Consider the following 26,284-nt stretch of genomic DNA (forward strand, 5'->3'; position numbering starts at 1 on the left):
TACACCACTGAGTCTGGCACCGAACAGGGCCCTACAGCTAACAGCTAGACCCCTGAGTCTGGCACCGAACAGAGCCCTACCAGCTAAGAGCTATACCACTGAGTCTGGCACCGAACAGGGCCCTACCAGCTAAGAGCTACACCACTGAGTCTTGCACCGAACAGGGCCCTACCAGCTAACACTTCCATCACTGAGTCTGGCACCGAACAGGGCCCTACCAGCTAACAGCTATACCACTGAGTCTGGAAACAAACAGTGCCCTACCAGCTAACAGCTACACCACTGAGTCTGGCACCGAACAGGGCCCTACCAGCTAACAGCTACACCACTGAGTCTGGCACCGAACAGGGCCCTACAGCTAACAGCTAGACCCCTGAGTCTGGCACCGAACAGAGCCCTACCAGCTAAGAGCTACACCACTGAGTCTGGCACCGAACAGGGCCCTACCAGCTAACACTTCCATCACTGAGTCTGGCACCGAACAGGGCCCTACCAGCTAACAGCTTCACCACTGAGTCTGGCACCGAACAGGGCCCTACCAGCTAACACTTCCATCACTGAGTCTGGCACCGAACAGGGCCCTACCAGCTAACAGCTACACCACTGAGTCTGGCACCAAACAGGGCCCTACCAGCTAACAGCTACACCACTGAGTCTGGCACCGAACAGGGCCCTACCAGCTAACAGCTACACCACTGAGTCTGGCACCGAACAGGGCCCTACAGCTAACAGCTAGACCCCTGAGTCTGGCACCGAACAGAGCCCTACCAGCTAAGAGCTACACCACTGAGTCTGGCACTGAACAGGGCCCTACCAGCTAACACTTCCATCACTGAGTCTGGCACCGAACAGGGCCCTACCAGCTAACAGCTTCACCACTGAGTCTGGCACCGAACAGGGCCCTACCAGCTAACACTTCCATCACTGAGTCTGGCACCGAACAGGGCCCTACCAGCTAACAGCTACACCACTGAGTCTGGCACCGAACAGGGCCCTACCAGCTAACAGCTACACCACTGAGTCTGGCACCAAACAGGGCCCTACCAGCTAACAGCTACACCACTGAGTCTGGCACCAAACAGGGCCCTACCAGCTAACAGCTACACCGCTGAGTCTGGCACCAAACAGGGCCCTACCAGCTAACAGCTACACCACTGAGTCTGGCACCAAACAGGGCCCTACCAGCTAACAGATACACCACTGAGTCTGGCACCAAACAGGGCCCTACAGCTAACAGCTACACCACTGAGTCTGGCACCAAACAGGGCCCAACCAGCTAACAGCTACACCACTGACTCTGGCACAAAACAGGGCCCAACCAGCTAACAGCTACACCACTGAGTCTGGCACCAAACAGGGCCCTACCAGCTAACAGCTACACCACTGAGTCTGGCACCAAACAGGGCCCGACAGCTAACAGCTACACCACTGAGTCTGGCACCAAACAGGGCCCTACAGCTAACAGCTACACCACTGAGTCTGGCACCAAACAGGGCCCTACCAGCTAACAGGGCCCGACAGCTAACAGCTACACCACTGAGTCTGGCACCAAACAGGGCCCTACCAGCTAACAGCTACACCGCTGAGTCTGGCACCAAACAGGGCCCTACCAGCTAACAGCTACACCACTGAGTCTGGCACCAAACAGGGCCCTACCAGCTAACAGATACACCACTGAGTCTGGCACCAAACAGGGCCCTACAGCTAACAGCTACACCACTGAGTCTGGCACCAAACAGGGCCCAACCAGCTAACAGCTACACCACTGAGTCTGGCACCAAACAGGGCCCTACCAGCTAACAGCTACACCACTGAGTCTGGCACCAAACAGGGCCCGACAGCTAACAGCTACACCACTGAGTCTGGCACCAAACAGGGCCCTACAGCTAACAGCTACACCACTGAGTCTGGCACCAAACAGGGCCCTACCAGCTAACAGCTACACCACTGAGTCTGGCACCAAACAGGGCCCTACCAGCTAACAGCTACACCACTGAGTCTGGCACCAAACAGGGCCCGACAGCTAACAGCTACACCACTGAGTCTGGCACCAAACAGGGCCCTACAGCTAACAGCTACACCACTGAGTCTGGCACCAAACAGGGCCCTACCAGCTAACAGCTACACCACTGAGTCTGGCACCAAACAGGGCCCTACCAGCTAACAGGGCCCGACAGCTAACAGCTACACCACTGAGTCTGGCACCAAACAGGGCCCTACAGCTAACAGCTACACCACTGAGTCTGGCACCAAACAGGGCCCTACCAGCTAACAGCTACACCACTGAGTCTGGCACCAAACAGGGCCCTACCAGCTAACAGCTACACCACTGAGTCTGGCACCAAACAGGGCCCTACCAGCTAACAGCTACACCACTGAGTCTGGCACCAAACAGGGCCCTACAGCTAACAGCTACACCACTGAGTCTGGCACCAAACAGGGCCCTACCAGCTAACAGCTACACCACTGAGTCTGGCACCAAACAGGGCCCTACCAGCTAACAGGGCCCTACCAGCTAACAGCTACACCACTGAGTCTGGCACCAAACAGGGCCCTACCAGCTAACAGCTACACCACTGAGTCTGGCACCAAACAGGGCCCTACCAGCTAACAGGGCCCTACCAGCTAACAGAGTTAGTACTAAACCAGGTCAAGTCCTCAGTGTGGACTGTAAAGTACACATAAGGACATTCCCAAATGGCAATCTATCCCCTATATGGTGCACTTCTTCGACCAGGGCTTCATGTCAACAAGTATTCAGCATTTCCCTGACAGATCTGACAAGGTATAGCTATGATGTCATCGCTCCTTCCCATAACAGCTGTGATGTCATCCCTCCTGAGTCAGTGTCTTATGACAAACAGGAAGTGATCCAGGGCCTCGGAGCTGAGACTGGTTTTCCAGTAACAACAGCAATATACAGTTGAAGTCAGATGTTTACATACACGTAGTTTGGTGCCAGACGTAGGTTGTTTTTCAACCACTCCACACATTTCTTGTTAAACAAACTATAGTTTTGGCTTAAGGACAACAAAAGTCAAGGTATTGGAGTGGCCGTCACAAAGCCCTGACCTCAATCCTATAGACAATTTGCGGGCAGAACCGAAAAAGCATGTGCGAGCAAGGAGGCCTACAAACCTGACTCAGTTACACCAGCTCTGTCAGGAGGAAGGAGGCCTACAAACCTGACTCAGTTACACCAGCTCTGTCAGGAGGAAGGAGGCCTACAAACCTGACTCAGTTACACCAGCTCTGTCAGGAGGAAGGAGGCCTACAAACCTGACTCAGTTACACCAGCTCTGTCAGAAGGAAGGAGGCCTACAAACCTGACTCAGTTACACCAGCTCTGTCAGGAGGAATGGGACAAAATGATTATCTCTACTACTATTGCGACATTTCACATTCTTAAAATGAAGTGGTTGATCCTAACTGACCTAAAACAGGGAATTTTTACTTGGATTAAATGTCAGGAATTGTGGAAAACTGAGTTTAAATGTATTTGACTTCAACTGTAACTACAGCCAACACTAAACAACCATAAACACTAGCTAAGACATACCTCATACACCCCTACACCCCTCCACCTCTCCGGCCCATACAAACACAGATCTCAACCCAACACACACCACAAACCTCTTGAAAAACCCAGACCCCACAGACAGGAGGAAGGTAACAGTGCTGTACACAGACACCATGTAGGTTAGTCTAACACTCCTCTCATCCAGACTGCACATAAACAACACCGGAAACTGTACATAGAGTAAGTAGGTAGGCTAACAGTCAACACCCATTGACTGTAGGTAGGCTAACAGTCAACACCCATTGACTGTAGGTAGGCTGACAGTCAACACCCATTGACTGTAGGTAGGCTAACAGTCAACACCCATTGACTGTAGGTAGGCTAACAGTCAACACACCCATTGACTGTAGGTAGGCTAACAGTCAACACCCATTGCCTGTAGGTAGGCTAACAGTCAACACACCCATTGACTCCTCTATACAGGCAGCCCCCTACCAGACACTAACCCACTCCTATCCACAGGCAGCCCCCCTACCAGACACTAACCCACTCCTCTACACAGGCAGCCCCCTCCCAGACACTAACCCACTCCTCTATACAGGCAGCCCCCTACCAGACACTAACCCACTCCTCTATACAGGCAGCCCCCTCCCAGACACTAACCCACTACTATCCACAGGCAGCCCCCTACCAGACACTAACCCACTCCTCTACACAGGCAGCCCCCTACCAGACACTAACCCACTCCTATCCACAGGCAGCCCCCTACCAGACACTAACCCACTCCTCTACAAAGGCAGCCCCCTCCCAGACACTAACCCACTCCTCTATACAGGCAGCCCCCTCCCAGACACTAACCCACTACTATCCACAGGCAGCCCCCTACCAGACACTAACCCACTCCTCTACACAGGCAGCCCCCTCCCAGACACTAACCCACTCCTCTACACAGGCAGCCCCCTACCAGACACTAACCCACTCCTATCCATAGGCAGCCCCCTCCCAGACACTAACCCACTCCTCTATACAGGCAGCCCCCTACCAGACACTAACCCACTCCTATCCATAGGCAGCCCCCTCCCAGACACTAACCCACTCCTCTACACAGGCAGCCCCCTACCAGACACTAACCCACTCCTCTATACAGGCAGCCCCCTACCAGACACTAACCCACTCCTCTACACAGGCAGCCCCCCTACCAGACACTAACCCACTCCTCTATACAGGCAGCCCCCTACCAGACACTAACCCACTCCTCTACACAGGCAGCCCCCTACCAGACACTAACCCACTCCTATCCACAGGCAGCCCCCTACCAGACACTAACCCACTCCTCTATACAGGCAGCCCCCTACCAGACACTAACCCACTCCTATCCACAGGCAGCCCCCTACCAGACACTAACCCACTCCTCTATATAGGCAGCCACCTACCAGACACTAACCCACTCTTCTGTACAGGCAGCCCCCTACCAGACACTAACCCACTCCTCTATACAGGCAGCCCCCTACCAGACACTCACCCACTCCTATCCACAGGCAGCCCCCTACCAGACACTAACCCACTCCTATCCACAGGCAGCCCCCTACCAGACACTAACCCACTCCTCTATATAGGCAGCCACCTACCAGACACTAACCCACTCTTCTGTACAGGCAGCCCCCTACCAGACACTAACCCACTCCTCTATACAGGCAGCCCCCTACCAGACACTCACCCACTCCTATCCATAGGCAGCCCCCTACCAGACACTCACCCACTCCTATCCACAGGCAGCCCCCTACCAGACACTAACCCACTCCTCTATATAGGCAGCCCCCTACCAGACACTAACCCACTCCTCTATACAGGCAGCCCCTTACCAGACACTCACCCACTCCTCTACACAGGCAGCCCCCTACCAGACACTAACCCACTCCTCTACACAGGCAGCCCCCTACCAGACACTAACCCACTCCTCTACACAGGCAGCCCCCTACCAGACACTAACCCACTCCTCTATATAGGCAGCCCCCTACCAGACACTAACCCACTCCTCTGTACAGGCAGCCCCCTACCAGACACTAACCCACTCCTCTATACAGGCAGCGCCCTACCAGACACTAACCCACTCCTCTACACAGGCAGCCCCCTACCAGACACTCACCCACTCCTATCCATAGGCAGCCCCCTACCAGACACTAACCCACTCCTCTATACAGGCAGCCCCCTACCAGACACTAACCCACTCCTCTATATAGGCAGCCCCCTCCCAGACACTAACCCACTCCTCTATATAGGCAGCCCCCTACAAGACACTAACCCACTCCTCTACACAGGCAGCCCCCTACCAGACACTAACCCACTCCTCTATATAGGCAGCCCCCTACCAGACACTAAACCACTCCTCTATACAGGCAGCCCCCTCCCAGACACTAACCCACTCCTCTACACAGGCAGCCCCCTACCAGACACTAACCCACTCCTCTACACAGGCAGCCCCCCTACCAGACACTAACCCACTCCTCTACACAGGCAGCCCCCTACCAGACACTAACCCACTCCTCTATATAGGCAGCCCCCTACCAGACACTAACCCACTCCTCTGTACAGGCAGCCCCCTACCAGACACTAACCCACTCCTCTATACAGGCAGCCCCCTCCCAGACACTAACCCACTACTATCCACAGGCAGCCCCCTACCAGACACTAACCCACTCCTCTACACAGGCAGCCCCCTACCAGACACTAACCCACTCCTATCCACAGGCAGCCCCCTACCAGACACTAACCCACTCCTCTACAAAGGCAGCCCCCTCCCAGACACTAACCCACTCCTCTATACAGGCAGCCCCCTCCCAGACACTAACCCACTACTATCCACAGGCAGCCCCCTACCAGACACTAACCCACTCCTCTACACAGGCAGCCCCCTCCCAGACACTAACCCACTCCTCTACACAGGCAGCCCCCTACCAGACACTAACCCACTCCTATCCATAGGCAGCCCCCTCCCAGACACTAACCCACTCCTCTATACAGGCAGCCCCCTACCAGACACTAACCCACTCCTATCCATAGGCAGCCCCCTCCCAGACACTAACCCACTCCTCTACACAGGCAGCCCCCTACCAGACACTAACCCACTCCTCTATACAGGCAGCCCCCTACCAGACACTAACCCACTCCTCTACACAGGCAGCCCCCTACCAGACACTAACCCACTCCTCTATACAGGCAGCCCCCTACCAGACACTAACCCACTCCTCTACACAGGCAGCCCCCTACCAGACACTAACCCACTCCTATCCACAGGCAGCCCCCTACCAGACACTAACCCACTCCTCTATACAGGCAGCCCCCTACCAGACACTAACCCACTCCTATCCACAGGCAGCCCCCTACCAGACACTAACCCACTCCTCTATATAGGCAGCCACCTACCAGACACTAACCCACTCTTCTGTACAGGCAGCCCCCTACCAGACACTAACCCACTCCTCTATACAGGCAGCCCCCTACCAGACACTCACCCACTCCTATCCACAGGCAGCCCCCTACCAGACACTAACCCACTCCTATCCACAGGCAGCCCCCTACCAGACACTAACCCACTCCTCTATATAGGCAGCCACCTACCAGACACTAACCCACTCTTCTGTACAGGCAGCCCCCTACCAGACACTAACCCACTCCTCTATACAGGCAGCCCCCTACCAGACACTCACCCACTCCTATCCATAGGCAGCCCCCTACCAGACACTCACCCACTCCTATCCACAGGCAGCCCCCTACCAGACACTAACCCACTCCTCTATATAGGCAGCCCCCTACCAGACACTAACCCACTCCTCTATACAGGCAGCCCCTTACCAGACACTCACCCACTCCTCTACACAGGCAGCCCCCTACCAGACACTAACCCACTCCTCTACACAGGCAGCCCCCTACCAGACACTAACCCACTCCTCTACACAGGCAGCCCCCTACCAGACACTAACCCACTCCTCTATATAGGCAGCCCCCTACCAGACACTAACCCACTCCTCTGTACAGGCAGCCCCCTACCAGACACTAACCCACTCCTCTATACAGGCAGCGCCCTACCAGACACTAACCCACTCCTCTACACAGGCAGCCCCCTACCAGACACTCACCCACTCCTATCCATAGGCAGCCCCCTACCAGACACTAACCCACTCCTCTATACAGGCAGCCCCCTACCAGACACTAACCCACTCCTCTATATAGGCAGCCCCCTCCCAGACACTAACCCACTCCTCTATATAGGCAGCCCCCTACAAGACACTAACCCACTCCTCTACACAGGCAGCCCCCTACCAGACACTAACCCACTCCTCTATATAGGCAGCCCCCTACCAGACACTAAACCACTCCTCTATACAGGCAGCCCCCTCCCAGACACTAACCCACTCCTCTACACAGGCAGCCCCCTACCAGACACTAACCCACTCCTCTACACAGGCAGCCCCCTACCAGACACTAACCCACTCCTCTACACAGGCAGCCCCCTACCAGACACTAACCCACTCCTCTATATAGGCAGCCCCCTACCAGACACTAACCCACTCCTCTGTACAGGCAGCCCCCTACCAGACACTAACCCACTCCTCTATACAGGCAGCCCCCTACCAGACACTAACCCACTCCTCTACACAGGCAGCCCCCTACCAGACACTCACCCACTCCTATCCATAGGCAGCCCCCTACCAGACACTAACCCACTCCTCTATACAGGCAGCCCCCTACCAGACACTAACCCACTCCTCTATATAGGCAGCCCCCTCCCAGACACTAACCCACTCCTCTATATAGGCAGCCCCCTACAAGACACTAACCCACTCCTCTACACAGGCAGCCCCCTACCAGACACTAACCCACTCCTCTATACAGGCAGCCCCCTACCAGACACTAACCCACTCCTCTATATAGGCAGCCCCCTACCAGACACTAACCCACTCCTCTATACAGGCAGCCCCCTCCCAGACACTAACCCACTCCTCTATATAGGCAGCCCCCTCCCAGACACTAACCCACTCCTCTATATAGGCAGCCCCCTACCAGACACTAACCCACTCCTATCCATAGGCAGCCCCCTACCAGACACTAACCCACTCCTCTACACAGGCAGCCCCCTACCAGACACTAACCCACTCCTCTATATAGGCAGCCCCCTACCAGACACTAACCCACTCCTCTATATAGGCAGCCCCCTCCCAGACACTCACCCGGGTGTATACATTCCTCCTAGTAGTCTGAGACGACATGCTGATTCTCCAGTCTTTGCCAGGCTCCACGCTGGCCTGTCTGCTCTTATAACAATGAGGAGGAGAAGGTGACGTCGTCGGTGTGGGGGGGAGGTATTGCCGGTGTGGAGGGGGGGTTCAGTGATGCTTCTAGAGAGTCTCTCTCTCGATAATCCTCTAGGTCGCCCCTCTTCTATAGGCCTCGTACTAATACCCCCTCTAGTCCACACAGCCACAGCCCAGGAACAACTTCCCTACTCCTTGTTGGTCCTGCTGATTTCCTCCCTGTCTGGTCAGGAGAGAGGAGGGAGAGAGAGATGTATATCCTGGCTCGCTGTCTGGGCTCACAGACGGCGCTCTGCACTGACAGGAAACAGCCTCAGCCTCCGACTGCAGACTTCAGATTAGACGCCGGGCCCCGGAGGAGAGGAGGATGAATGGAGAGAAGGAAAAACAGAGCAGAGAAAGAAACTGCAGGCAGGGTTGGTCTGCTGTCTGTGCTGTGAGTGCATCAGCTGAGAGCAGAGAGAGGTAGCACTGCGCTAGTGTATGCTCTAGCTTGTTCTCTGCAGGAGGCAGGCAGGGAGGGTGGATTGCTAGGCCCAGGGAGCTACTGGGTCTTAAAGGCAGCCAGGTTTATCATCCATGACACAAACAAAGCCTATTCAAAATTGATCCATCAGACATATAGGAGAGGAAAACACTCCAACAACACAGAGCTGCATTCCAGAGCACGGGGAAGAGCTAGAGGACAAAACTGTTTAATTTGACCTTCAACAACGGTAGAGACTATTGGGCCCCTCCACGGTAGCTTTATTTTTCCTTCAACAACAGTAGAGACTATTGGGCCCCTCCACGGTAGCTTTATTTTTCCTTCAACAACGGTAGAGACTATTGGGCCCCTCCACGGTAGCTTTATTTTTCCTTCAACAACGGTAGAGACTATTGGGCCCCTCCACGGTAGCTTTATTTTTCCTTCAACAACGGTAGAGACTATTGAGCCCCTCTCAGAGGTTCCCAGTAGCTTTGTTTTTCCTTCAACAAAGGTAGAGACTATTGATCCCCTCTCAGAGCCACCTACAGGTCACACTTGCAGAACTGTTATATCAGTAGACACACAGCAGATAATGATACATGGCCAGGACAAACAAAAAGCGGGATTAATCAATTAATCATAGCAGCATCTCACCATCGAGCTAATGAATAAACCATGCTGCCACATTCATTAACTCTTAAATAGTCTGCAGCTCTGGGCACCGTATTCGTAGTGTCTCAGGGTAGGAGCGCTGATTTAGGATCAGTTCAGCCTTTTAGATTATAATGGACAGGTCCGTGAGCTCATCCTAGATCAGCACTCCTCCTCTGCACTCTTCCTCCACCCAGAACTGATCTGGGTGGAGACAGAACTGATCTGGGTGGAGACAGAACTTATCTGGGTGGAGACAGAACTGATCTGGCTGCTGACAGAACTGATCTGGGTGGAGACAGAACTTATCTGGGTGGAGACAGAACTTATCTGGGTGGAGACAGAACTGATCTGGGTGGAGACAGAACTGATCTGGCTGCTGACAGAACTGAATGAAACATCTTCTATGTCTACTGTGTTACATTGACCTGGGGGGTCGGGTGTGGGGGTTACACCAATGCCATGAACACTGTGTATATGTGATAATCTTTCTATGCTTGCAATGTGCAATGATGGAAAAGTCCTGGGTAAATAGAGATGTACTGCTTTAGTTCTCAGGCTGAGAATTGTCTGCAACTGCTGATAGTCACGCAGCCTCAAGGACGAGATAGTAGATTGAGAAACCAACGTCTAGACATGTTTTTCTCATCTTAGATACTTTGTATCTAATCCAGTGCAACAATGTTAAGGTATGATTGACGGTAGGTTGTCTACACCAACTAGTATAAAGAGTGTTGTCTCCTGTTTCGCCACACAGATCTTTACTATAGACTACTGTGGTAAATCTGTATGTGAATCTCTGTCTGCAATTGCAATTTATTACAAAATCAAATCAAATGTATTTATATAGCCCTTCTTACATCAGCTGATATCTCAAAGTGCTGTACGGAAACCCAGCCTAAAACCCCAAACAGCAAGCAATGCAGGTGTAGAAGCACGGTGGCTAGAAAAAACAATGTGCGCTAGAGTGTGTGTGTGTGTGTGAGTGTGTGTGTGCGTGCGTGCGCTCGCAAGAGTGTGTGTATTTGTGTCCCCTCTCAGTCTCAGCAGTTCCATGTGATGTTTAATTGATTTCTTTAAGAGTCATTTTGCTGTTTGCCTGAGTAATAGGAGATGGAAGGGAGTTCCATGTGATCACGGCTCTGTATAATACCGCAAGTTGCCGTGAATTTGTTTTGGACTTGGGGACTGTGAAGAGACCCCTGGTGGCATGTCTAGTGGGGTATGTCTGGGTGTCTGAAGAGATCCCTGATGGCATGTCTTGTGGGGTATAGATTAGTGTCTGAAGAGACCCCTGAAGGCATGTCTTGTGGGGTATGTCTGGGTGTCTGAAGAGACCCCTGATGGCATGTCTTGTGGGGTATGTATTAGTGTCTGAAGAGACCCCTGGTGGCATGTCTTGTGGCGTATGTATTGGTGTCTGAAGAGACCCCTGGTGGCATGTCTTGTGAGGTATGTATTAGTGTCTGAAGAGACCCCTGGTGGCATGTCTTGTGGGGTATGTCTTGGTGTCTGAAGAGATCCCTGGTGCTATGTCTTGTGGGGTATGTATTGGTGTCTGAAGAGACCCCTGTTGACATGTCTTGTGGGGTATGTATTGGTGTCTGAAGAAAACCCCTGGTGGCATGTCTAGTGGGATATGTATTAATGTCTGAAGAGACCCCTGGTGCTATGTCTTGTGGGGTATGTATTGGTGTCTGAAGAGATCCCTGGTGCTATGTCTTGTGGGGTATGTATTGGTGTCTGAAGAGACCCCTGGTGCTATGTCTTGTGGGATATGTATTAATGTCTGAAGAGACCCCTGGTGCTATGTCTTGTGGGGTATGTATTGGTGTCTGAAGAGATCCCTGGTGCTATGTCTTGTGGGGTATGTATTGGTGTCTGAAGAGACCCCTGGTGCTATGTCTTGTGGGGTATGTATTGGTGTCTGAAGAGACCCCTGGTGCTATGTCTTGTGGGATATGTATTAATGTCTGAAGAGACCCCTGGTGCTATGTCTTGTGGGGTATGTATTGGTGTCTGAAGAGATCCCTGGTGCTATGTCTTGTGGGGTATGTATTGGTGTCTGAAGAGACCCCTGGTGCTATGTCTTGTGGGGTATGTATTGGTGTCTGAAGAGACCCCTGGTGGCATGTCTTGTGGGGTATGTATTGGTGTCTGAAGAGACCCCTGGTGCTATGTCTTGTGGGGTATGTATTGGTGTCTGAAGAGACCCCTGGTGGCATGTCTTGTGGGGTATGTATTGGTGTCTGAAGAGACCCCTGGTGGCATGTCTTGTGGGGTATGTATTAGTGTCTGAAGAGACCCCTGGTGGCATGTCTTGTGGGGTATGTATTGGTGTCTGAAGAGACCCCTGGTGGCATGTCTTGTGGGGTATGTATTGGTGTCTGAAGAGACCCCTGGTGGCATATCTTGTGGGGTATGTATTGGTGTCTGAAGAGACCCCTGGTGGCATGTCTTGTGGGGTATGTATTGGTGTCTGAAGAGACCCCTGGTGGCATGTCTTGTGGGGTATGTATTGGTGTCTGAAGAGACCCCTGGTGGCATGTCTTGTGGGGTATGTATTGGTGTCTGAAGAGACCCCTGGTGCTATGTCTTGTGGGGTATGTATTGGTGTCTGAAGAGACCCCTGGTGGCATGTCTTGTGGGGTATGTATGGGTGTCTGAAGAGACCCCTGGTGGCATGTCTTGTGGGGTATGTATGGGTGTCTGAAGAGACCCCTGGTGGCATGTCTTGTGGGGTATGTATGGGTGTCTGAAGAGACCCCTGGTGGCATGTCTTGTGGGGTGTGTATTAGTGTCTGAAGAGACCCCTGGTGGCATGTCTTGTGGGGTATGTATTGGTGTCTGAAGAGACCCCTGGTGTCTTGTGGGGTGTGTATGGGTGTCTGAGCTGAATGTTATTTGATTATACAGACTATATGGAATTTTCATCACAGTAATATTTCTCATAAAAATTAGAAGAGAGGCAGTTCATCTCTTTTCAACCATCAACCAGGAAAGACTGGTATCCATGTTGTTGATGTTAGTTCTGTAGGTGCAGTTAAAGGGCGAGGCATAATGCTCTGTTCTGAGCTGCAGCTTTTCAAGGCCTTTCATTGCTGCACTTGACCATATTACCAGACAGTATTCAAGACGGGGACAAGACCAGGGCCTGAAATAACTAGTACAGACGATTTGTGTCAAACGCGCAACATCCATCTTCACAACAACTTTGTCATTGATTATTCACCATGATTATTGACCATTGATTATTGACCATGATAATTGACCATTGATTATTGACCATGATTATTGACCATTGATTATTGACCATAATTATTGACCATTGATTATCAAACATGGTTATTCATCATTGATTTTTTTATCATGATTATTCACCATTGATTATTGACCATGAATATTGATCATTGATTATCAATCATGGTTATTCATGATTGATTATTGATCATGATAACTGATTATCAATCATGGTTATTGAAAATTGATTATTGATCATGATTATTGACCATGATTATTGACCATTGATTATTGACCATTGAATATTGACTATTGATTATTGACCATTGATTATTGACTATTGATTATTGACCATTGATTATTGACTATTGATTATTGACCATGATTATTGACCATTGATTATTGACCATGATTATTGACTATTGATTATTGACTATTGATTATCGACCATGATTATTGACTATTGATTATTGACCATGATTATTGACCATTGATTATCAATCATGATTATTGATCATTGATTATTGATCATGATTATTGATCATTATCTGCTCGTCTCTCTTTCAGTGCATTTCTAAAGAAACCAATCAGGAAATCCTGTGCTCTGAAGACGGCATTGTAGGAAGATAACTGTCGATCAGAAACACTCACAAACTTTTATCTCCCAAATGGTGTCGCTGGTGTATTTGGTTAGCGTTGTGGAATATATTGCACAATAGGCTGTACGGTTTTCACCAGGCGCAATCCCATCCATTTATCTCTTGTGCGACACAATTCACAACTCGAGAAAAGTATACTGAAGCAACATTTCACAAACCATTTTAGATACGAAAATATCCGCCTACTTTTCAGTCGTGTCAATCATCAAATTAAAAATAATTACATGTGTCTTTATATTCTTTTACACGCGTATATATGACAGAATAATACGGGGTAGAATCGAGACATACTGCAGCTGTTCATTATTGACAGTCATCGTTCTTCACATATGCGATATACACTAAATGACCAAAAGTATGTGGACACCTGCTTGTCCAACATCTAATTCCAAAATCATGGGCATTAATATGGAGTTGGTCCTCGCCCTTTGCTGCTATAACAGCCTCCACTCTTCTGGGAAGGCTTTCCACTAGATGTTGGAACATTGCTGCTATAACAGCCTCCACTCTTCTGGGAAGACTTTCCACTAGATGTTGGAACATTGCTGCTATAACAGCCTCCACTCTTCTGGGAAGGCTTTCCACTAGATGTTGGAACATTGCTGCTATAACAGACTCCACTCTTCTGGGAAGGCTTTCCACTAGATGTAGGAACATTGCTGCTATAACAGCCTCCACTCTTCTGGGAAGGCTTTCCACTAGATGTTGGAACATTGCTGCTATAACAGCCTCCACTCTTCTGGGAAGGCTTTCCACTAGATGCTGGAACATTGATGCTATAACAGCCTCCACTCTTCCGGGAAAGGCTTTCCACTAGATGTGGGAACGTTGCTGCAGGGACTTACTTCCATTCAGACACAAGAGCATTAGTGAGGTCGGGCACTGATGTTGGGCTATTAGGCCTGGGTCGCAGTTGGTGTTCCAATTCATCCCAAAGGTTTTCGATAGGGTTGAGGTCAGGGATCTGTGCAGGCCAGTCAAGTTCTTTCACACCAATGGCGACATATTTCTGTGATGACCTCACTTTGTCCACGGGGGTATCGTCATGCTGAAACAGGTTAAGGGCCTTCCCTAAACTGGTGCAACAAAGTTGCTGTAGCATTAAGGTTTCCCTTCACTGGAACTAAGGGGCCCGAAACCATGAAAAACAGCCCCAGACCATTATTCTGCCTCCACCCAACTTTACAGTTAGCACTATGCATTGGGGCACGTAGCGTTCTCCTGGCATCCGCCAAACCAGATTCATCCGTCGGACTGCCAGTTGGTGATGCGTGATTCATCACTCCAGAAAACACCTTTCCACTGCTCCAGAGCCCAATGGCGGCGAGCTTTACACCACTCCAGCCGACTCTTGGCATTGTGTATGGTGATCTTAGGCTTGTGTGCAGCTGCTCGGCCATGGAAACCCATTTCATAAAGCTCCTGACGAACAGTTCTTGTGCTGAAGTTGCTTCCAGAGGCAGTTTGTAACTCGGTAGTGCTGCAACCGAGGACAGACGATTTTTACGCGCTTCGCACTTCAGCACTCAGCGGTCCTGTTCTGTGAGCTGGTGTGGTCTATCACTTCGCGTCTGAGCCGTTGTTGCTCCTAGACGTTTCCACTTCACAATAACAGCACTTACAGTTGACACACTGACTTTTTGGAAAGGTGGCATTCCATGACCGTGCCACGTTGAAAGTCACTGAGCTCTTTAGTAAGTCCCTTCTACTGAGAATGTTTGTCTATGGAGATTGCATGGCTGTGTGCTCAAATGTATACACCTGTCAGCAACCGGTGTGGCTGGAATAGCCGAATCCATTAATTTGAAGGGGTGTCCACATACTTGTGTGTATATACAGTGTATACTGCGTACAAAACTTTTAAGGAGTAAAGTATTTGATGCAAACATCATTTTATAAAACTAGATCATCTCTGTCTGTCCCCACCTTCCCGTTTCCGTAGCAACGGACCCGTTTTTTTGGGCTGTTCGAGAGACGAGACGGAGAGACCGAACACCCGTTTCACACTCCCCCCAAAAAATGTAAACAGTGAACAACAAGTACTATGGATCCTTCACTCGTACACTGAATGAAAACTGTGTATCATAATAGTCACATCCCAGTAACTTACTGCACCTTTAAACAACACTGCTCTAAAGGAAAGGCCTCAACCCCAGCCTGGGCCTCTCTCTGTAAACCAGGAGGCTATCCATTCACTTCACTTCAGTTCCATAGAATTTCATAGAACTAATATCCCAAAATGGCTGCCATTTTCAGCACATTCTAGAATGATGAGGATCTATGACATGAAACCCTGCTTGTCCTTGTCGTTGTGGGAGTCAACACAAAGACCCAGGTGAAGTTGCCCCAGCCAGCCTGTCCCCTCCTGGCTAGTCCACCCTATTCCCTCTGGGCTCTGGTCCAAAGTAGTGCACTCTTTTCCCTCTGGGCTCTGGTCCAAAGTAGTGCACTCTTTTCCCTCTGGGCTCTGGTCCAAAGTAGTGCAATCTATTCCCTCTGGGCTCTGGTCCAAAGTAGTGCACTATTTTCCCTCTGGGCTCTGGTCCAAAGTAGTGCAATCTATTCCCTCTGGGCTCTGGTCCAAAGTAGTGCACTCTTTTCCCTCTGGGCTCTGGTCCAAAGTAGTGCAATCTATTCCCTCTGGGCTCTGGTCCAAAGTAGTGCACTCTATTCCCTCTGGGCTCTGGTCCAAAGTAGTGCACTCTATTCCCTCTGGGCTCTGGTCCAAAGTAGTGCACTCTATTCTCTATGGGCTCTGGTCCAAAGTAGTGCACTCTATTCCCTCTGGGCTCTGGTCCAATGTAGTGCACTCTAAATGGGTAATAGGATGACGTTTGGAACGCATCAGTGGGTCTGCTGTTGTGTGTACAGGGCCCACCCTGTACAGAGTGCACTACTTTGGACCAGAGCCCAGAGGGAATAGGGTGGACTACTTTGGACCAGAGCCCATAGAGAATAGAGTGCACTACTTTGGACCAGAGCCCATAGAGAATAGAGTGCACTACTTTGGACCAGAGCCCATAGAGAATAGATTGCACTACTTTGGACCAGAGCCCATAGAGAATAGAGTGCACTACTTTGGACCAGAGCCCATAGAGAATAGAGTACACCTACTAGATAGACACAGCTAACAGACCCCACTGTACACCTACTAGATAGACACAGCTAACAGACCCACTGCACACCTGCTAGATAGACACAGCTAACAGACCCACTGTACACCTACTAGATAGACACAGCTAACAGACCCACTGTACACCTACTAGATAGACACAGCTAACAGACCCACTGTACACCTACTAGATAGACACAGCTAACAGACCCCACTGTACACCTACTAGATAGACACAGCTAACAGACCCACTGTACACCTACTAGATAGACACAGCTAACAGACCCCACTGTACACCTACTAGATAGACACAGCTAACAGACCCACTGTACACCTACTAGATAGACACAGCTAACAGACCCCACTGTACACCTACTAGATAGACACAGCTAACAGACCCCACTGTACACCTACTAGATAGACACAGCTAACAGACCCACTGTACACCTACTAGATAGACACAGCTAACAGACCCCACTGTACACCTACTAGATAGACACAGCTAACAGACCCACTGTACACCTACTAGATAGACACAGCTAACAGACCCCACTGTACACCTACTAGATAGACACAGCTAACAGACCCACTGTACACCTACTAGATAGACACAGCTAACAGACCCCACTGTACACCTACTAGATAGACACAGCTAACAGACCCACTGTACACCTACTAGATAGACACAGCTAACAGACCCCACTGTACACCTACTAGATAGACACAGCTAACAGACCCACTGTACACCTACTAGATAGACACAGCTAACAGACCCACTGTACACCTACTAGATAGACACAGCTAACAGACCCACTGTACACCTACTAGATAGACACAGCTAACAGACCCCACTGTACACCTACTAGATAGACACAGCTAACAGACCCACTGTACACCTACTAGATAGACACAGCTAACAGACCCACTGTACACCTACTAGATAGACACAGCTAACAGACCCCACTGTACACCTACTAGATAGACACAGCTAACAGACCCCACTGTACACCTACTAGATAGACACAGCTAACAGACCCCACTGTACACCTACTAGATAGACACAGCTAACAGACTCACTGTACACCTACTAGATAGACACAGCTAACAGACCCACTGTACACCTACTAGATAGACACAGCTAACAGACCCACTGTACACCTACTAGATAGACACAGCTAACAGACCCACTGTACACCTACTAGATAGACACAGCTAACAGACCCCACTGTACACCTACTAGATAGATACAGCTAACAGACCCCACTGTACACCTACTAGATAGGCACAGCTAACAGACCCCACTGTACACCTACTAGATAGACACAGCTAACAGACCCCACTGTACACCTACTAGATAGACACAGCTAACAGACCCCACTGTACACCTACTAGATAGACACAGCTAACAGACCCCACTGTACACCTACTAGATAGACACAGCTAACAGACCCCACTGTACACCTGCTAGATAGACACAGCTAACAGACCCCACTGTACACCTGCTAGATAGACACAGCTAACAGACCCACTGTACACCTACTAGATAGACACAGCTAACAGACCCCACTGTACACCTACTAGATAGACACAGCTAACAGACCCCACTGTACACCTGCTAGATAGACACAGCTAACAGACCCCACTGTACACCTGCTAGATAGACACAACTAACAGACCCCACTGTACACCTACTAGATAGACACAGCTAACAGACCCACTGCACACCTGCTAGATAGACACAGCTAACAGACCCCACTGTACACCTACTAGATAGACACAGCTAACAGACCCCACTGTACACCTACTAGATAGACACAGCTAACAGACCCCACTGTACACCTACTAGATAGACACAGCTAACAGACCCCACTGTACACCTACTAGATAGACACAGCTAACAGACCCCACTGTACACCTGCTAGATAGACACAGCTAACAGACCCCACTGTACACCTACTAGATAGACACAGCTAACAGACCCACTGTACACCTACTAGATAGACACAGCTAACAGACCCACTGTACACCTGCTAGATAGACACAGCTAACAGACCCACTGTACACCTACTAGATAGACACAGCTAACAGACCCCACTGTACACCTACTAGATAGACACAGCTAACAGACCCCACTGTACACCTGCTAGATGGATTAGTGGTCTTTGTCAGATAACTGCAGGATACAGGCTTTTTTAAATTCTACATTCAATCTCTATTCATGGGTTTTTGTAAAGGAAGCAAATGCTGAAGCAAGGGCCTCTGTCTGTGTAAACAGTGCAGCTCCCTGGCACAGAACACAGGGATGAATATAAAGAGCTCGTGTTACTGTTTCCTAAGCTAGCTAAGTTAGTTAGCCTGATACAGCCGGCCAGGGTTGAGAGCAGCAGAACTAGGACAGGACTGATAGAGGAATATTTAAAATGACATCCTATTTCCTTTATAGTGCACGACTTTAGACCAGAGTCCTGTTCAAGAGAAGTGCACAATATAGGGAATAGGTTGCCATTTGGGATGCTGGCAGAATGAATCACTGCAGTGATTCTGCACCTCTATTCTAATGAGGAGGAGGAGGAGGAGGAGAGGGCAGAGAGGATGGAGGTGTGTGTGGGGGGGGGGGGGGGGGGGGTGTACTCTCATATCCTCTCACAAAAACAATGCAGACAGACACATGGCCAGACCAGTAGCAAGCTGCCACCTCACAGCCAGTCAACACAATGCAACTTTATTGTCCACATTAGAGGGAACAAAACAATGGACAGTTGGACGAGGTTAGGGGGCAGCAAACACACAGGATGTAACAGGCATCATTCAACACCTCTTTACACTGCTCCGATCAGAGAGCACTAGAGAGGAGCATCTGGCAGGAGCATCTGGCAGGAGCATCTGGCAGGAGCAGCTTGCAGGAGCATCTGGCAGGAGCAACTTGCAGGAGCATCTGGCAGGAGCATCTTGCAGGAGCATCTGGCAGGAGCATCTGGCAGGAGCATCTGGCAGGAGCATCTGGCAGAAGCAGCTTGCAGGAGTATCTGGCAGGAGCAGCTTGCAGGAGCATCTGGCAGGAGCATCTGGCAGGAGCATCTGGCAGGAGCATCTGGCAGGAGAGATGAAGGCTGAAGGAGGGAGTGACTTTGCACTCAAGTCTGGATCTAACCTAGTCGATGTAGGATCCTCTACCTCTTGTAACCTCCTATGTCTAGTCGATGTAGGATCCTCTACCTCTTGTAACCTCCTATGTCTAGTCGATGTAGGATCCTCTACCTCTTATAACCTCCTATGTCTGGTTGATGTAGGATCCTCTACCTCTTGTAACCTCCTATGTCTAGTCGATGTCGGATCCTCTACCTCTTGTAACCTCCTATGTCTAGTTGATGTAGGTCTTCCACCTCTTGTAACCTCCTACGTCTAGTTGATGTAGGATCCTCTACCTCTTGTAACCTCCTACGTCTAGTTGATGTAGGACCCTCTACCTCTGACCTTGTCCCCTGGGCTCAGCTACTGCATAGATATGTGTCTTAGGAAGTGGCCACTGCTTCTGTGACAGGAAGGCACAGACACCAGTATGAGCACTAGTCTGTATGTCCACTATCTATTTAGCCATGTATTGAACCATAGTGCCATACCGGTAACAGATCACTCATCTGTTTTAACGTGGGTGCTGCTTCTATGGTGGGCTTAAGCTATGTGGCAGTTGAGAGAAGTTTTGCCAAGTGACTCAACAGCAAGACAGAAACACCAACATAAATATATTTGATTAACTTTGTAATTTTTTTCTATTAAAGGTAAGCGAATGAGATAGCACACTATTAAAAATAGTTATGTTTCCATGGTATTGTAAAGAAACAGCAGGGAGCAGGTCTCCAGAACCCTCGACCTTCGAGCCCGAGGTCCGGCGCGCTATCGACTTGTGCCGCAAAGCATGCTCGTGCGGCAGCGTCGATTTCCGCGCTTATAAACCCAGGGTCGTTACAGTATGTACATAGTGCATTCGGAAAATATTCAGACCCCTTTACTTTCCCCACATTTTGTTACTTGGGTGTTATTCTAAAATGGTTTAAATAAATACAAATCTTCAATCCACACACAATACCCCATAATATGGACGCGTTTGGGTCTTTGCCTGTCAATAAAGATACTGTTGATGAATCGATACAGTAGACCAAGTTGAAACACTGGACAGGGTGGATCAGGTATAGTAAAGGCAGTTTATTTTAACAGTGTAGAGATATCTGGCATAGCGTGCACGGACTCTCATTCGTCTAGTCCATAGGGAACCTTCAGAAAAGAGCCCCGATACATTGTGTGCAGTTCATTTTATGCATGGGTATGACGTAGGTAGATTCTGGTAGATCCAGGCCTCTGGTTGGTTGCTGGTAGTCGATTGGCAGTTCCCTCCAGACTGGTGTCGCCGTCCCATTGGCAGTTGGAAGAGTTCTTTGTCTTTGGAGCCCATTCCCAGGAGAGGGAGTGAGTGTGTGTATGTGTGTGCGTTCCTGTCTTGGCAAGTCTAGTCTGTGTGTCCTCCCAGTGAGTGTGTGTAATGTGTGTGCGTTCTTATCTTGGTGTCCTCGCAGTGAGTGTGTGTAATGTGTGTGCGTTCTAGTCTTGGCAAGTCAAGTCTGTGTGTCCTCCCAGTGAGTGTGTGTAATGTGTGTGCGTTCTTATCTTGGCAAGTCTGTGTGTCCTTGCAGGCTAGCACCTGTGGCTAGGATGTATCCTGTTTCGACAGTGTTGTGGATGGTTTAAGTGAGTGTGTGTGTGAGAGATATTCTGTGTGTGCCCTAACATGTTTTACTGTGAAAATACGTTGCTATGTGTTGTCTCCGTTATAGTAATGCAATAGCAGTAAGCTGGTCATTTGCATAGGAAATAGCACTTCCTTACAATACACATCAAATAACACTATTTTCACGCGATAAATCAGATTTTAATTTGACACGTCAAAATAACACAATTATATTATAGAATGTTGTGTGTGCTGAATTTGCACGTGCAAATTCTACTACTATCAGTAGCACTGTCAAATCTGTACAAAAAGTCTGCAAACAAGCATCAAATCACACTTTATTACATGCGCCGAATACAATATGTGTAGTAGACCTGACCGTGAAATGCTTACTTACTACAAGCCCTTAACCAACTGTGCTGTTCAAGATGAGTTAAGAAAATATTTACGGGTGTCAAGTTTTTAAAATTTAAAAAAATTATAACAATAACGAGGCTATATACAGGGGCTACCGAGTCAGTGTGCGGGTTAGTTGAGGGTCACGTGAGCATATAACGGCCACAAAGATGTGTTTAGAATACTACGTTGGTAATAAATACATGATTTGTTCCACCGAATGGGGAAAACGTTTCCGTGAGCATTTGAAATAAGTTCAGGATCAAACGAACAATGTCTTTAATACAGATGTTTTTTTTAGCAACTTCTGGGGTAGCTAAATATCTTTACCTTGGTACCTAGTTAGCACCAATACAACCAGCCTGGAAACAATGACAAGTAGAACCTGCAGTCATTTATCATTATTCTTAGTAATGATTTCGGAATCCTTCTGAGTAAGTATTATCTAGGTTGCCACTTGTTGTTCGTCTATTAAAATGTTACTTTAGTTCGTGTAAATAACTAGCTAGCCAGCCACTTAACCCTATTACCCAAACCGAATGTTTATAAGCAGCCAGCTCTGCTTCCTCTGTCTAGTGAGACTGGACCGGACCCGGTTAACAGCAATAGTGGAATTTACGGTTCCCTTTCAAAATAAAAGTCCCGCTTTGAAAGTGACTCAGAAGGTTACAATTGGTGGATTCATGCCATATTTAGACTAGATAATGTTAAACAAGGTTGAAATGTTGAGCAATAAAAAAGGTTTATCAGTCTACTAGGAGACAGAACACAACTGGGCAGAGTTTACGCAAATATTAGCGTTGTGGCACAGTGACTGTGTGAAATCACCTCCCCAGTCAGCCTATTTGTGTGTATTGACATTCATATTACACTGTCCAGTTTTACCTAATTATTGGGGATCAAATGGGGTAACAGTCTACTCAGTACCCAAACTCTTTTTTCCCAATGTCCTCCTCAGAGTTGTTAGACTCCAAAACGTCCACACAGTATTGTTTTCCCTGTGGTATGGTGTTCAATACACATAGTAGGTTTGACTCGTACAATAAATGAGTCCCACAATAAGAGCTACGACACTAATGTTCTCTGGGTGTCACTGAGTAGACTGATACCCCATGTCATCGATCCACAATCCATTGGTTAAGGCCGTACAGTGAAATAAGGATCCCCCCCCCCCAATGCAATTCTAAAGTCTAATACATCCAGTGTGATTTCAAAAGATTTGTGAAATAAACAAATTATTGTCGTTTGTTGATTTTATACAACATGTCAATCTCGTTTAGCATGATCTATTAAATTATTATTACATGCATTATAATATTTATATTAATTTGCATCTCTGTCAATTACATACCTTTATTTTGAAGGCTAGACGCAAATTCCACTATTGTGGCTAAGCCTTATTGTGGCTAGCTTCACATAGATGGGTCCGACCTCCATTAATGAAATAAGAACTGTCTTATAAATTAGGGGTTATTTTAGATGATGACACCTAGCTAGATAGCTGTAGCTACTGAAACAGACTTGTCGTTAGCTATGTTTTGGGGTTAGAACATTGTTTGCATCCATCAGCTAGCAGATTTTTTTGTCCAGCACTGTCGTAACAGAGATTGGGGAAGGGCAGGTATGGAGACATAAGACTTTCCAGCGTCATAGCATACATATCGATGAATCGTTGTGACGTATGAAATACGAGTGATAGTTATTACACATTGATTACACTAAGTAAAAAAATGTATGAACGCGTTAAATTATTATCTGACGTGCAGTCATTTAGGTCCTGATTGGTCAACAAGCTTATTTTAACACTTCAATTTGTGTTATTTGATTTTTCTTTTTTGACACGCAAAGACCCAAACCGCGTTCCATACCATAATGACAAAGCGAAAACAGGTTTAGATGTTTTTTTTTTGCAAATGTAAAAAATAATAATAATAACAGAAATACCTTATTTACATAAATATTCAGACCCGTTGCTATGAGACTAGAGGTGCATCATGTTTCCATTGATCATCCTTGAGATGTTTCTACAACTTGATTGGAGTCCACCTGTGGTAAATTCAATTGATTGGACATGATTTGGAAAGGCAACACACCTGTCTACATATCTATAGAAGGTCCCACAGTTTACAGTGAATGTCAGAGCAAAAACCAAGCCATGAGGTCAAAGGAATTGTCCGTAGAGCTCCGGGACAGGATTGTGTCGAGGCACAGATCTGAGGAAGGGTACCAAAACATTTCTGCAGTATTGAAGGTCCCCAAGAACACAGTGGCCTCCATCATTCTTAAGTGGAAGAAGTTTGGAACCAAGACTCTTCCTAAAGCTGGCCCGCCAAACTGAGCAATCAGAGGAGAAGGGCCTTGGTCAGGGAGGTGACCAACAACCCTATGGACACTCTGACAGAGCTCCAGAGTTCCTCTGTGGAGATGAGAACCTTCCATAAGGACAACCATCTCTGCAGCACTCCACCAATCAGGCCTTTATGGTAGAGTGGCCAGACGGTAGCCACTCCTCAGTAAAAGGCACATGACATCCTGCTGGTAGTTTACCAAAAGGCACATGACATCCTGCTGGTAGTTTACCAAAAGGCACATGACATCCTGCTGGGAGTTTACCAAAAGGCACATGACATCCTGCTGGTAGTTTACCAAAAGGCACATGACATCCTGCTGGTAGTTTACCAAAAGGCACATGACATCCTGCTGGGAGTTTACCAAAAGGCACATGACAGCCTGCTGGTAGTTTACCAAAAGGCACATGACATCCTGCTGGTAGTTTACCAAAAGGCACATGACAGCCTGCTGGTAGTTTACCAAAAGGCACATGACATCCTGCTGGTAGTTTACCAAAAGGCACATGACAGCCTGCTGGTAGTTTACCAAAAGGCACATGACATCCTGCTGGTAGTTTACCAAAAGGCACATGACATCCTGCTGGTAGTTTACCAAAAGGCACATGACATCCTGCTGGTAGTTTACCAAAAGGCACATGACAGCCTGCTGGTAGTTTACCAAAAGGCACATGACAGCCTGCTGGTAGTTTACCAAAAGGCACATGACAGCCTGCTGGTAGTTTACCAAAAGGCACATGACAGCCTGCTGGTAGTTTACCAAAAGGCACATGACATCCTGCTGGTAGTTTAGCAAAAGGCACATGACATCCTGCTGGTAGTTTACCAAAAGGCACATGACATCCTGCTGGTAGTTTACCAAAAGGCACATGACATCCTGCTGGTAGTTTACCAAAAGGCACATGACATCCTGCTGGTAGTTTACCAAAAGGCACATGACATCCTGCTGGGAGTTTACCAAAAGGCACATGACATCCTGCTGGTAGTTTACCAAAAGGCACATGACATCCTGCTGGTAGTTTACCAAAAGGCACATGACATCCTGCTGGTAGTTTACCAAAAGGCACATGACATCCTGCTGGTAGTTTACCAAAAGGCACATGACATCCTGCTGGTAGTTTACCAAAAGGCACATGACATCCTGCTGGGAGTTTACCAAAAGGCACATGACATCCTGCTGGGAGTTTACCAAAAGGCACATGACATCCTGCTGGGAGTTTACCAAAAGGCACATGACATCCTGCTGGTAGTTTACCAAAAGGCACATGACATCCTGCTGGTAGTTTACCAAAAGGCACATGACATCCTGCTGGTAGTTTACCAAAAGGCACATGACATCCTGCTGGTAGTTTACCAAAAGGCACATGACATCCTGCTGGTAGTTTACCAAAAGGCACATGACATCCTGCTGGTAGTTTACCAAAAGGCACATGACATCCTGCTGGTAGTTTACCAAAAGGCACATGACATCCTGCTGGTAGTTTACCAAAAGGCGCATGACATCCTGCTGGTAGGTTACCAAAAGGCGCATGACATCCTGCTGGTAGTTTACCAAAAGGCGCATGACATCCTGCTGGTAGTTTACCAAAAGGCACATGACATCCTGCTGGTAGTTTACCAAAAGGCACATGACATCCTGCTGGTAGTTTACCAAAAGGCACATGACATCCTGCTGGTAGTTTACCAAAAGACACATGACATCCTGCTGGGAGTTTACCAAAAGGCACATGACATCCTGCTGGTAGTTTACCAAAAGGCACATGACATCCTGCTGGTAGTTTACCAAAAGGCACATGACATCCTGCTGGTAGTTTACCAAAAGGCACATGACATCCTGCTGGTAGTTTACCAAAA

The 26,284-nt window shown here is 48.6% G+C and overlaps 1 protein-coding gene across 3 annotated transcripts in view; it reads right to left on the reverse strand.

Annotated features, from left to right (window-relative positions):
- Nucleotides 1–9,306, reverse strand: part of LOC109884295 (dynactin subunit 1) — a 110,808-nt gene extending 101,502 nt beyond the window's left edge. For all 3 annotated transcript variants that reach the window (XM_031787635.1, XM_031787634.1, XM_031787633.1), the window contains exon 1: nt 8,749–9,306. In XM_031787635.1, coding sequence (XP_031643495.1) covers nt 8,749–8,787 — 39 coding nt within the window. In that variant the 5' untranslated portion in view covers nt 8,788–9,306. The remainder of the gene's footprint in view (nt 1–8,748) is intronic.
- Between the last annotated feature and the right edge of the window lie 16,978 nt (nt 9,307–26,284).

Source organism: Oncorhynchus kisutch, linkage group LG14 (assembly GCF_002021735.2).
Source record: "Oncorhynchus kisutch isolate 150728-3 linkage group LG14, Okis_V2, whole genome shotgun sequence".
Lineage (NCBI taxonomy): Eukaryota > Metazoa > Chordata > Actinopteri > Salmoniformes > Salmonidae > Oncorhynchus > Oncorhynchus kisutch.